Consider the following 12,706-nt stretch of genomic DNA (forward strand, 5'->3'; position numbering starts at 1 on the left):
GGGCTGGACGCGCGAAGGTAATTATTCCTACTGCCACCGCACTTCCACGTTTTTGTCCCTCTATTATCATGATTCCCACCACACCACTCATCTCTCTCTCGCTCTCGTTCCCGGGCAGAACCCCTGGGCCCGCAATCTAACGCGAGCCCGGGCTACCCCAGCCAGACCCGCCAGCCAACGGGGGGGCGGCCGACGGGTGGAACGAAGAGATAGCAGGCCCACCCGGCGCGCCAGCCAGCGAGCGCCCGGCGGACGGACGAACTATGTGCGTAGCATGGAGATCGCCATTTGATAGCGTGTGGTTGGAGGTGGGCACCTGAAGTGTGCCACGGCGCGCTGGCCGGGTAGCCACATACCTACACACCTACATACCTATCTACCTATCTCCCAGGGCCCTGGGTCTGCGGGCGCACCTGAGCGCGCGGGTACAGTTGTACGTCGGCTCCGTCGGCTAGGTGCTTACTCGAGGCAGAGGCAGCCAGGCCACGGCGCGCGCGCGCTGAGGCGGTGATCGCGAGACCTGGCTGCCGTCTCGCTCGGACGGGGCTGGCTTAGCCGCGGGCGAGCAGAGCGAGAGCCCGCTGCAGAGGCGCGCTCGCTAGAGCGCCGACTATTAGGCGCTATCGCGTGCCCTACCCTGACGCCAGTGCCGTCGGCCCAGCTCGCCTCCTCGCCTCCCCCCCGCCAATGAGAGAAAGGGAGAAGAAAGAGTCCGGCCGCGAAGAGAGTTGGGTTGGGTCCCAAGACTACCTACCTCCTCTCCGCCTATGGACGTCGCTGCTCGCCTGCCCTCTAGTCGACGAAGCGCGTCTGGGGAGAGAGAAGAACGTGCCCCTGGTAAGGACATGCGCGGAGGGGGTTGAAGGATATTCGGCAGTTCGCGTAGGAACAGACGTCTGGGCCTCGGTTTGCGAAAATCCCCGACGGCTCTGTTAAAAGGTGCCGTGGTGCACGATAGCGCGGTATATGGGCATTCGTGACGTCTGCGCAAAATCGGCGCCAGTGTAGTGGCACCCGGAAAGCACGCCTGCACGGGAAACCGGGTACGGCGAAGCGAAGCGGGAGCAGATGGCCGAGGAGATTAAGAGATGGCCTCGGGTTTGAGGAACAAAATTGGCAATCCGATTCTTTCCTGTGGTCGTGCGTGACACAATAGTAGATATACGTTGTCAATATGTACAATTGAAGACATCTCTCCTCCCTTTTCCCTTTCAATGTATTCCTCTCTCAGGTTCGTTCTTCCTCGTACAGGCGTCTAGAAGAGGTGAGGAAAGGAAGAGGAAAGAGAGAAGAGACAAAATGCGCAGACACGGGGACCAGTACGGAAACGATGCCGATGACGCCGTCGTAGTGGTGGGCGATGGCAGTGGTCGTGTTGACACACGCACACACGCACGCACATTTACATACGTGCTTAAAACATGGTAAGTCGTTCGTGAGAGAGTCACGGTGGCTTCTCAGAGCTCACCAAGCTCCTGAACCTGCTCGTCGTCTCCCGCCCTCACCCTCCACCTCAAAACTTGGGTATATCCACACAGGAGCCACCCCCCATTTCCTCGCCAATCGGTGTCGACGCATCTCATGCCTCTTCACCGTTTGATCCCTCATTCGTAGCCGGTACAGAGCCCGCCGCAGTACCCGCCTGTATCCTCTCCCACCACCGACCGCCGGCTCTAGGCCGTTCTTGCGCCCGCCTCTCACCGCACCTCCCTGACGTCGTAGGTGGTGGGCCGCCATTCGCGTCTCTTCGTGGTGGAGGAGCCACTGCCGAAGCCAGGCATGGAGGAGAAGCGGTTCAGCCGCTTCTTCTGAGCGGGGGTCTGAGGGTCCGGGTAGGTGTTGCTCCGGACCTCGACACTGCGGCGCCGCGAGCTACCGTAGGGCGATTCTTCCTCGACAGGCGACGAGACGGCTGAGGAGTTGGCGGTCGACGAGCTGTTGGTCGACGAGCCGGTAGCGTTGGGGGTCTGGTAGATGTACTCGCCGTCAACGTAGATGGCGTTGCTGATGAAGGCGGAGCGGCGGTGGCGGTTGCGCGTGTACCGCTGCTCGAGCCGGAACAGCTCGATCTTGGCTTGGATCTTCTCAAACAGGGTCGGCATCTTGAATTACTATTATGTGTTGTGGATCGTGATATATGTTCTCGTTTCCTTCTCTCTAGGCTTCCCAGCCGGTGCTCTTTTCTTCTTGTCCCGCTGCGGAACCAATAGCTGTCGAGTAGCGCGAGCCAATCACTTGTCTCTACTGTCTCGGACGGGATAAGACCGATGTCTCGTATTCTCCAGCAAAGGGGGACAACGAGCGACAAAGGCCGCTTTCCTTATGCCGCAGCGACGGGATAGATGAATCCTTCTAGTCCACGCCAAGGACACACGTGGTAAACGAACGCAAGGGAACAGTCCTGTGTTCTCCGGTTTATGTACTCTCGCGTGGTCGGTAAGCAACCTGCTGTCGGAGGTTGGGAGAGGGCGGACTAGAATGGGGAGAAACGAGGGAAAGAAGAGAAGAGATAGAACGAGCGGATCGGGGTCAGTGACAGGGGAACGAGGGTTTTACATAGATAGGTAAAAACGAGAGGAAGCCTGGGAGGGTAGGCGGGTATGCTGTGGTTGGAAGAGAGCGAATTGGTACCGAGTGGTTGAGGAGAGGGAAGAGATGAAAGACAGAAGGGGGAAGAAAGAGGAGAGAGAGAGGCATGGGCTAGTGCATGCTTGGGTGTGCTTTAGGCGCATCGGCAGCGGATGGAAAATGGAAAAGCGGCCAGGTCGGCTAGGAACTGGCTGGGGTCACGCGCCCGGGGGGACTGTGTACTGTGCACCCAAGTACATGGGGTACGTAGTAGGAGGCACATCAACGTCATGCATTTCTGTACATACACACGCAAGTTACGCGGGGCAGATACACGGCAACATTAGACACCTGATGTATTGACGTCTATACGCAGGTTTCTTCTCCATCTTAGACACAAATATCGCTGAGAAGAGAGAACCGGCAGCCGCTCGCAATTGACAGCGAATGGAGCGAGCATTTTGGCAGCAGGCTGGCGGCGATTCTGGCCTCCAGCGGCTTGGCGGGCTCATCTCGACGCGGCCCCGTGCACACTGTCTTAGCCCGTCTGGGCCCTCCCAGCGAACCGCCCTAGCCGGTTGCGATCACTGATGGTCGCTGAGGCGCTGCTGGTACCCACTGCTGGCCGCTAGACACCACTAAGAGCCACGAGGGCCGGCAGGGGGGCCTTGGGCGGGCCTCTAGGAGGGTTCCCGTCTGAAAAGGTGCTGCGTAGTAGTGTAGCAGTGGTAGGTATTGTACCTACCTATGGCCTGTACCGGCTGGGAGGACGGCGACCGCAGTACCTAGCTAATGCAGGGGCAGACCAGGTTTCAGGCATAGAAATGCGTACTGCGTACCGACTGATGTACATACCGAGATGTGTACAAACGCATGCATCCCACATACTTTGGGTACTCGCCGCATGTGCGACATCTCATGTACTCATACAGGTATGCGCACCAGGAGGTACCTGCCTATCTATCTGTACGTGCAGGACTGATATTAGGTACTTACTCATACTCGCTGGAACAAGAGGGTGGCAGCCGCTCGGCATTGGCGAACGGAGAAACCGGGAATTAGAGAGATGAGAGAAGCAAGAAAAAAAAAAGATAAGTGACGAGGTCAACAGGTGGGAAAAGGCAATCCGGAAATCTGGGGTTAGCATCCATCCCGGGTTCCCACCCACCCATCCGTCATCTACCCTTCTCCTCATCCAGACATCCCCCTTCCCATCTGCACACCTTATCTATCCACGGTTACCCGCCTTGGGCGATAGACAGGCACCGTGGAGCACCACAACCGGCGCCACGCGGTACGCTGCATCTCTCCAGACCCTCCGATCAAAGGGAGAGGAGGGGGGGAATGCATGATCGGAGATGGGACGGTGCGAGTTGGGACGAGAATCTCGTCATGCAATCCGTGCGCTCTCTCTGTCTCTCTCCTGTCTCGCCCGCTTCAGCTCTCGACCAGATTGTCTTATCTCGAAGTCAAGCCGACCGCCAGACGGGCTGAGGGCCTGCGCGTACGGACTTCGTGCATGGGCGAGTTGGTAGGATGCCCGCGTGCAGGGGCGGGCAGGTCAGTAGCGTATGCTACGTAGCACTACCACGTAGTCTGACCCTGCGTAGTAGTAGCAGATGCAGTCTAGAAGGATCCGAGAGGAGGTTAGGTCGAGGTGGGCAGCGACCTACGCACCTACACACAGAGACATACAGAGACATACAGAGGCGCAACCCGATCGAGGGGGGGTTCGAGATGGCGACAGATAAGAGGTGAAGCACGAAGTGGATAAATAGGCAATTCATACAGGCCAGGATGGCGTCGGGCGTCTGGTCTGCTGCATGTGCATGTCAGTACGGATCCATCCACCAAATGTCCGCACGGAATTGCAGCGCTGGGGAGGCAACATACGACGAACCGCCCTCTCGACCTACCTGTTGGCCCGCCCTCTCTCCACCACCTCGGCATGAGCTGGCAGGTAATCACGGAAGAAAGCATGAACGCAGCCAGCCCGGTCCAACCATCCCTCCCACACGCGCACAACGAGAGACACACAGGGACACATGTGCATTGCGCCGTCGGTGGCGCGAATATAGCGCCCACATACTGTAGGTAATATGCCTACATACCTACCTTACGTACAGAGCCGATATGGGGAAAACAACGAGTGAGCGAAGCATACCCAGATGTCCCTGATCGATGGTATTGCCGTCGTGTATTCTACTCTTCACTACACCACACTATCCCATCTCACCGCACCACATTAGCCCTACCACGATACCTTGACGAAGGTGCTGCGCGCGACTATCGTGTGTTGGAGCATCGCTGCCGGCACAAAAGTACGCATGAATCACTACTGCCATCTCCCCCTCCCCCCTCGCCTCCCCAGCGGAAATTGTGGCGGTACCGGCCCGCAACCGAGACTCTGATACGTGTGAAGCCGTCGCACGGGTGGGAACGACGCCCGATGCGGAACTTTGATCGAGATCATTGCCATCCTCCCCTCTTCCTCCTGTTGATTGGAGGGCGCCGCGTCTGCAGCATAAAGCAGCCGTGTTTGAATCAGCACGCATCATGAGTATCATCGGCGCCAAGGGCTATGTCCACGCGGCAGAACCATGCTTAAAATAGCATCACCGCACGCGTGGCCAGTAATAGTAGTAGTAGCAACTTGGGTAAGTGGGCAGTCATAAGCAGTACATAGTAGCAGCATTGCGAAGATGGGAAGATAAAGGAGGGGGTATTTATGCGCTATCTCGCCTGCCCTGCGAGATCCGCTGATCACGCTACCCATCCGTCTCACCCCGAGACGGGGCGGCGGCCTGCGGTGCCGTCACCGGCAGCCTCTGGATCTGCTCTGCGAGCACGACCGACGTCGTGTACTTCTTCCTCGCGCCGGCGCTAGCGCTTGCGTGCGCGTGCTCGCGGTTCCACTCGAGCACCTCGAGCGCGACGCCCTCGAGCGTCGTCAGCACGCCCGCGTACCCGAGCCCGCCCTCTGCCGGCGGCCGCCGCGCCTCGTCGCCCGCCGCCACGAGGTGCGTGCAGATGGACATGATGGGCGGCTTCAGGTGGCGCAGGTCGCCCGCGAGCGCCGGCAGCACGCCCCCGCCCGCCGCCAGCGCCAGCTCGTCGTACAGCTCGAGCCCGTGCGCTAGCAGTAGGATCGCGACCGGCGGCACCTCCACCGTCCGGAACGCGTGCGCCGACAGCGTCCGGATCGCTGCGTACACGTCCGCGTACGCGATCGGCGGGTTCGGGTCCGTCACCACGAACGGCCGGCCTGCCTGCCGCGCGCTCTCCGCCCACGGCCGCGCGAGCACCGCCTCGTGGTGCAGGTGCGCGATCGCCACGTTGGCCCCGTGCACGAAGCTCTGGACGATGTGCGGTGTCCAGCTGTTTCCGGGCGCCGCAGCGTCAGCGAGCCCCTCCATCCGTCTCGTCCGACCCGGCGGCGGGGGGGGGGGGGGGGGGAGGGAGGGGCACTCACGTCGGCAAGATAGCGCGGCTCAGCGGGTCGCCGACCGTATTATCCGTCGGGTTCCCGTACACGCCGTTGGCGGGACGTATGCAGCCGGCGCGGAACGCCTCCCCGCTCGCGCCGCAGACGAGGCGCTCAGCGACCGCCTTCGAGGCGGCGTAGTTGGCGAAGTAGCCATCGCGGGGCCGCAGCGGGGCCTGGAAATCGGCGACGTCGAGGACCTGCCAGAAGCCGCGCGGGGCGCGCGCCCACGGCGCGGCGAACGCGCCGACGGGCCGCAGCCCGATCGACCCGGACGACGTCGCGCTGAACACGTCAGCACCAGCGGCGCGCGCCGCCGCGAGCACGTGGCGCGTGCCGTCGATGTTGACGGCCGCAGGGAAGGCGTACCGCCGGGGCGACCGCTCCGACGCCTCGATCACGGCCGCCGTGTGGAAGACGGTCAGGGGCAGACGGGCGGCGGCGGCGGGCCAGGGGCGCGCGAACGCGGCCGTCACCGCCGACGCGGACCGGATGTCTGCCTGCGCGAAGTCGACGGCCGCCGCCGCCGTCCCCGCCCCTATGTCGCTGCGCTCCGAGCGCCGGATGTCGACGATGCGGATGCACTCGGGCGGCGTGCCGCGTGCGAGGAGCTGCAGCACGATGTAGCCGCCGACGAGACCTGGCATCGAGACGGCTGTTTAGACGGGCGCTTTTGAACTGCTTACCTACCCCCACACAAATTGCCTTTTAACAACCTAAAGGGGGCTGGTCCTCTTGAAAGCGGCAAAGAGAAATCATAGCCAGACTCACCTGAGCCCCCCGTAACGACGTACCGCCGGTCCAGCTTCGGCGGTATCTTGTCCGTGTAGTCGAGGGGACTGTCCTGCAGCCTCTTGTACGTCGCCTCGAGCTGGGCCCGGGTCCAGCGCGGTCCCGACAGCTTCCGGATCTCGTCCGGCGTCTGGCTCAGCAGCTGGTTCACGCGGAGTAAGTAGAGCAGTAGAAGCGCCAACGCGGCCCACACGGCCCATCCCAGCTCCGACATGGCGAGACCTCGTCGGCCCGCGACAGCGGCTTAAGCTGGTGGAAAGCGGCGTAGAGTAGTTGCGAGAAGCCGCAGGTTGCGGATCGTCGGATGCGGGTTGGGCGATGAGCGTGGCCGGACACTTCTTCCACGTACCTAAGTAGGTAGGTAGTAGGCAGACGTGCTTAACTGGTGGGGTTCCAGGTAGATAACTAGAACGTTCGGATTTGGTCAGGGAGGAAAGTTGTAGGTGGAGGATGAAGTTGTCGAATTTCAGGTTCCGGCCAGAGAGGCGATCTATCAAGTCACGCCTTCTCCGTCTGGACTCCCAGTCGCCAAGCCGCCGGAGGCCGCGGTTGTGCGGCCACGTGACCGCTTTATTGTCGGCCGGTCTGGGTCACTGGCTACCTTGTTTACCTGGTGCTCATCGTATTCAGTACGAGGCGCGAGGTCCTAGAATGTATCCAGTTGTTGGATGCCCCCTGCATGCGGGGTGAGCTGTGCGCAGGTAGACATGTAGCAGGCATCTCTCTCCCCCTTCGACCTGCTTGCTTACTATCTCGGGCAATCGACTGAAGCTTCGTAGGGTTGAGCGGTGGTTAAACGACGGGTTTCGAACTAACCCGGCTCAGATTTATACCTGCAGACGGCCATTACGAGGGCTCGATGGGGGTATGAGGATGGGGCATGCAACTGGACGGCGGTTCTATGGCTAGAAATCTACTGTGTCTTCGGGGGAGAACTTGTGGCGAGCGTTTTCGCGTTAGGCAATCACAAAGATAGGGCACGGCCGCCTGCTTCCTTTCTTTTTTTAGAGGCTACGCCGTATCCTACAAGGCACTCTCGATGTCACTCGGGGGGCGAGAGCCAGTTACAGTGTCGTCCTCGGCAACAATCCCTGTCCAACCCCTAATACCGCCGCCGGCTATGAACGAGTTTTACGACCACCAACTTCTGCTTCGTCCTCGTCTATATCTTCGCCAACTTCTTCGTTCTTGTCTCCATTCGAATGAAACAAGGTTTCCTGGGCTGTACGGGACGTTTATTAGCAGGGTGGGAAAAGGGGGGGAGGGGGATTTATGTCGTGCGTGCATCGGCAGACTTACCACTCCAGAGCTCCGAGTAGAGGCCACCGCGATCGATGAGCTCCTTATGTGTCCCCTGTTCCGACACTCGTCCCTCCTTCAGTACGATGATCAGATCGGCATCGTATATGGTCCGCAGCCGGTGGGCAACGAAGACGCTGGTCCTCGCCTTCTCTCGGAGGATGCTGTTGATGTTCTGCATGAGCGCCTGCTCCGTGTGCGTGTCCAAGGCGCTGGTCGCTTCGTCAAAGAATAGCAGCGGCGGGTCTTTAAGGAGCAGTCTCGAAACCGCCAGCCGCTGTTTCTCTCCTCCGCTGATCATCATGCCTCTCTCGCCGACTCTGGTATTATACCCGGAAGGCCAGCTGGATATCGTGTCGTGGATGTGAGCACGTTTGGTGGCTGCGATGACTCGTGATTCAGGCGCCGATAAGTCTCCGTATCTGATGTTGTGCTGGACGGTGTCGTTGAACAGAGGGGTGTCCTGCGGGACGACACCGATCGATTTTCGCAGAGATTCCAAGGTGACATGGCGGATATCTTGGTCGTCGATCAGAATTCGGCCATGCTCGACGTCGTAATATCGGAAGAGAAGCCTTAACAGCGTCGACTTTCCGCAGCCGCTAGGTCCCACGACGGCCACTTTCTTGCCGGCGGGAATGGTCATCGTGAGGTCCCGCAGAATGGGCCGCTCGGCATGATAGCTGAAGTTGACGTTCTCGAACTTGATCTCGCCACCCTTAGAAAGGAGGAGCTGCTTGGCATCCGGAAGCTCCTTAATCGTGACATTTACCTTTTGCAAGTTGAAGAGCGTCTCCATGTCAAGAAGGGACTGCCTCAGCTCTCGATATACCGAACCTAGGAAGTTGAGCGGGACAGAAAGCTGAAAGACCAGCTGGTTCACCATGACTAGGTCGCCGACCGTCAAAGAGCCGCTCGCGACGCCATTGGCGGCGAGGTACATCATGGCGGTGAGAGCGCTCGAGAATATTATGTTCTGGCCGCTGTTGAGGAAGGCCAACGATGTGGCAACTTTAATAGAGCTTTTCTCATACTCATGCAGGGCGTTGTCATACCGAGACACTTCAAACTTCTCGTTGTTGAAGTACTTGACGGCCTCGTAGTTGAGCAGAGAATCGACGGCTACCGTGGAAGCCTTGTTATCGGCGGCGTTGGCTTGCCTCCGAAACCTAGTTCTCCAGGCCGTCGTCCAGATGGTGAATGCGGTGTAGCCCGTCATGGTGACGGCAGTGATGGCAGCATATTGCCCGCCGTACTGCCAGGTCAGTATGCCACAGACCATACCGATCTCGAGCGCGGTCGGGAATATGTGGAAGACCATGCTCGTGAGCAGGAAGCTGATACCCTTGGTGCCGCGGTCGATAGCCCTCGTCAGGCCCCCGGTCTGCTTGGTGAGGTGGAAGTTCAGGTCCAAGCGCAGGAGGTGGTCGAAGACGTTGCAGGCAACCTTGCGGATCGCCTTCTGGGCGACCGAAGCGAACACGGCATTCCGCAATTCCTGGAAGAGGGTCGCCCCTATCCTCGTCGCACCGTACGCTAGGATCATACTTCCGGCGACCATGACGGCAGTACCGCCGGTCGCGCCCACATCGATATTCATAGCATCCACGATGCTCTTAAAGTAGAACGGCACTTGCACATTCAGCACCTTCGCGCCGACGAGGAGCGCGACGGCCAACGACACCCGTAGCTTGGTGCCCAAGCTGTCCTTGGGCCACAGGTAGTGGGCCATCTCTTTCATGATTGCCCAGTCCGCTTTCCGCTGCTCGTGTGCGCTCTTGTCGATCGCGGCCAGGGGGTCCTTCGGAACGCTGGCGCCGGGAGGCTTCTTCGAGGCTTGGGAGCTGAATTGGGCCAGATTCGGGTCGCATTTCGGCGGCCGGCCGGGGTCAGGCGAAAGGCCGAGCTGGGGCCTTCGCGGCGGGAGGCATTGGGAGGTGTGGAAGACTCGGGCGCTCTTACGCGACGACGGCGAGAGTGAGGGGGCCAGCTGAGGTCTGTTCAAACAGCAGAGAGAGGCCGAGCCGGGCGCGGTAGCCCGAGGGACCAGTCTGAGCATCATGGCTACAAGGACGGTAAACTGGTCATCGTGGGTTGCGCCGAGGTCGTAGGCAATGGAGGCTGGGGCCTACGTCGTCGTCGCAAGGCCCGGTGGGTACGGATGTAAGTAAGGGATCTCGGATGACAAATCGAACGAACACCCGCATTGATGTTGACGGGCCCTCGGAAGGATCTACGGCTGTTAGACACGGAGAAGATATCCCGACAGCTGGAAAAGACGGCGAGTCAAGCTACCCGTCCATGGCAGGTCGGGTGCTTGGATGCGTGTATCTGAAGCGGGAGGGATGGTGGTGGTGATGGGGGAAATGGATGGAGGGGTGGGTGGTGTAGGTAGGAGGTAGGTATAAGTACCCCTGTAGGCAGGTGTACATAAGCCCATGGCGAGCAAGTAAGTACCTGCTGGAACGCTGCCTACAGGTGAGCCAGTCTTGAATTGTACTAGAGGGAGGCCCTATGACGGTCATGACCTCAAGGTACCTGGCTGTCCTTAGGCGCGTTAAGCACCTCAGTCGCCTTTGACACCCAACCTCTTTATCAGCCTATGCGGCGGGGGTACATGCGTGTATAGGTGTCGTCCGTTGTACCCAAGCTATGTTAGGTACATACAGCTACGTAGTAGAGGGGGTATGTAGGTATCAGTTGAGGGGGTTCGACGTCAGATGCCTGCCGCATTGCGCGACCGCGTTATTAAAGCTTCCTTTGTGGCCAGGATGCTGACCGGGTCTCAGTATTAGGCCGTACCTAGCAAAGCGCCCTTTAGGGTCATATCTCCGATCGGCCTCGGGCTCGGCGTCCCTCTCGCTCACATACCCCCCGTAGGTAGATCGCAGTAGGGGCCTGGGGCTGGCTAGCTGGCAACTAAGCAATGTCACGCTATCACATGACCGCTACTTGATATGATCATATATGATACTATGAAGTGTAAAGGGTGATGTTGTGAGACAAGTGCTTGTTCGCCGTGTGGTTGTTTCGAGGCCAAAGAAAGACCGCACACAGGACATTGTTCGGGGGTCAATGCACAAAAACGCGTTGGACAAAGAACACTATACGCTATGCTGTCCCGTATCTGGTATAATAGACCCCTCTCCCGGGCCCGATCAAGCTGTCATGGAAGGTCTATGGTTAACTGGGCAAAAATATCTACGAGAAGAATAAAGAAACAAAATGGCGCCGCGCATTCCGACACCTCCCCCCTTCAACATCACGCTCATAACGCTGCGAGGGCTTCTCTCTGACGGGCTGGCAAACGTCACGATCCACGATAAGCAGCCCGTCTCTAAGATGTCGGAGATGGAAGACCACGAATCCTCGTCAGGGGGACTAGACGTCTTCGGGGTTGTACTTGTCGTCATTGCCAGCCTGGCAGCCTGCAGCCTGGTCGCCATGCTCCTCTATCTTAAGTTGAGGGCCAACCGAGCGCGGGCTAAGAACCGGCGAGGCGTTGTCTTCGGCAAGGCCCCCCGGGGTGGCCGGAAGCGCGAGCACCCCTCCTTGCCGAGCGATTGTAGCAGTGACCTCGAGACTGGCCAGGCTGGCCCTCGCGCCGCCCAGAGTGTCAACCCCGGAGTTAGGTTCGGAGAGGGTGCACCGAGAGATCGACGGGCTAGTCTCGACAAGGAGTCCGAGATGTGTGACGTTGACCTCTCCGAGGCTGGACATCCAAATCGTTGAATTCTAAATGCGAGAGCAGATCGCAATGGTAGCTGCTCGAGCGGCCCCATGGTAAGGATCCGTAACATATAGAAGACCACCGCATTTATGGCGCTGTTTACAAGGATATAATGACGTGACACAGGCTACAGGGTCATTTGAGAGAACGGGGAGAGAGTGCTGCTTAGCTAACAATATACAATTCATCCTCAACTTTCAGTGCCTATTACGGTTTATAAGTGAACTTAGCAGTGGCCAGGTAGTTCAACTTGGGCTCAGCCTATTCCAGATGCGTATGGAAAGGGGGTATAGATCTCGTCGTACCTCTAGTGCTGTATTATCAGGTAAATTACTCACAGTTAAGCTTCAGATTATACAGCCATTCTAACCAACAAAGAAGAAAACCCCGTCTCCCAAGCAATATCCAAAACACCCTTAAACTCTCTCAACCGCCGTGCTTAGGATAGCTGCATCCTCCTCCTTCTCTCCCTTCCCTTGAGACCCCCGAACCCATCTTCCGTATACGAGAAAATAATTTGTTGTGAGCCCGGAAAAGGTAGACTCCAGTTAAGCAATTCCCCATGCCCAGTTAAGAGAGGGATCTTGTCACGTAACAGTTGGGTCTTCCTCAGACAGAACAGCTCAACTCCACCTCCCCATCATTCAAGGGGTAAAAGGTCTGCGATCATCCCAGAGAGCTCGAGGCCAACCTACACTTGTTCAATATTATTACCTATCGAAAGCCCAGGTGCACTAACATCCAAAGCAGATGAGAAAAGCAGAGCCGCAATCATCGCCTACTCACCGCGGGAAAACCCCCGTAGTCGCATAGCGCACGGCTTCCGAAGAGCC

At 58.7% G+C, this 12,706-nt stretch overlaps 4 protein-coding genes across 4 annotated transcripts; 1 reads left to right on the top strand and 3 right to left on the bottom strand.

Annotated features, from left to right (window-relative positions):
- Positions 1-1,432: 1,432 nt before the first annotated feature.
- Positions 1,433-2,379, bottom strand: GGS23DRAFT_515934 (uncharacterized protein). The gene has a single exon (XM_051514598.1). It carries the CDS (start codon positions 2,100-2,102, stop codon positions 1,698-1,700), a length of 405 nt encoding a protein of 134 aa, XP_051372536.1. The 5' UTR covers positions 2,103-2,379; the 3' UTR covers positions 1,433-1,697.
- Positions 2,380-5,235: 2,856 nt separating this feature from the next.
- Positions 5,236-7,058, bottom strand: GGS23DRAFT_620663 (NAD(P)-binding protein; the record flags this gene model as incomplete). Its single annotated transcript, XM_051521117.1, has 3 exons — positions 5,236-5,946; positions 6,041-6,707; positions 6,824-7,058. 3 exons carry the CDS (start codon positions 7,056-7,058, stop codon positions 5,337-5,339), a joined length of 1,512 nt encoding a protein of 503 aa, XP_051372537.1. The 3' UTR covers positions 5,236-5,336.
- A 675-nt stretch (positions 7,059-7,733) lies between these two features.
- Positions 7,734-10,664, bottom strand: GGS23DRAFT_565602 (P-loop containing nucleoside triphosphate hydrolase protein). The gene is made up of 2 exons (XM_051516224.1): positions 8,144-10,664; positions 7,734-8,066 (listed from the first exon to the last, which is right to left on the bottom strand). Exons 1-2 carry the CDS (start codon positions 10,203-10,205, stop codon positions 7,963-7,965), a joined length of 2,166 nt encoding a protein of 721 aa, XP_051372538.1. The 5' UTR covers positions 10,206-10,664; the 3' UTR covers positions 7,734-7,962.
- A 704-nt stretch (positions 10,665-11,368) lies between these two features.
- On the top strand, positions 11,369-12,052 carry GGS23DRAFT_620667 (uncharacterized protein; the record flags this gene model as incomplete). The annotated part of the gene is made up of 1 exon (XM_051521118.1): positions 11,369-12,052. The coding sequence occupies one exon, from the start codon at positions 11,369-11,371 to the stop codon at positions 11,873-11,875; it is 507 nt and encodes a 168-aa protein (XP_051372539.1). The 3' UTR covers positions 11,876-12,052.
- Positions 12,053-12,706: the final 654 nt, after the last annotated feature.

Source organism: Durotheca rogersii (assembly GCF_024521655.1).
Source record: "Durotheca rogersii strain YMJ 92031201 chromosome Unknown GGS23scaffold_8, whole genome shotgun sequence".
In the NCBI taxonomy this organism is placed as follows: domain Eukaryota; kingdom Fungi; phylum Ascomycota; class Sordariomycetes; order Xylariales; family Xylariaceae; genus Durotheca; species Durotheca rogersii.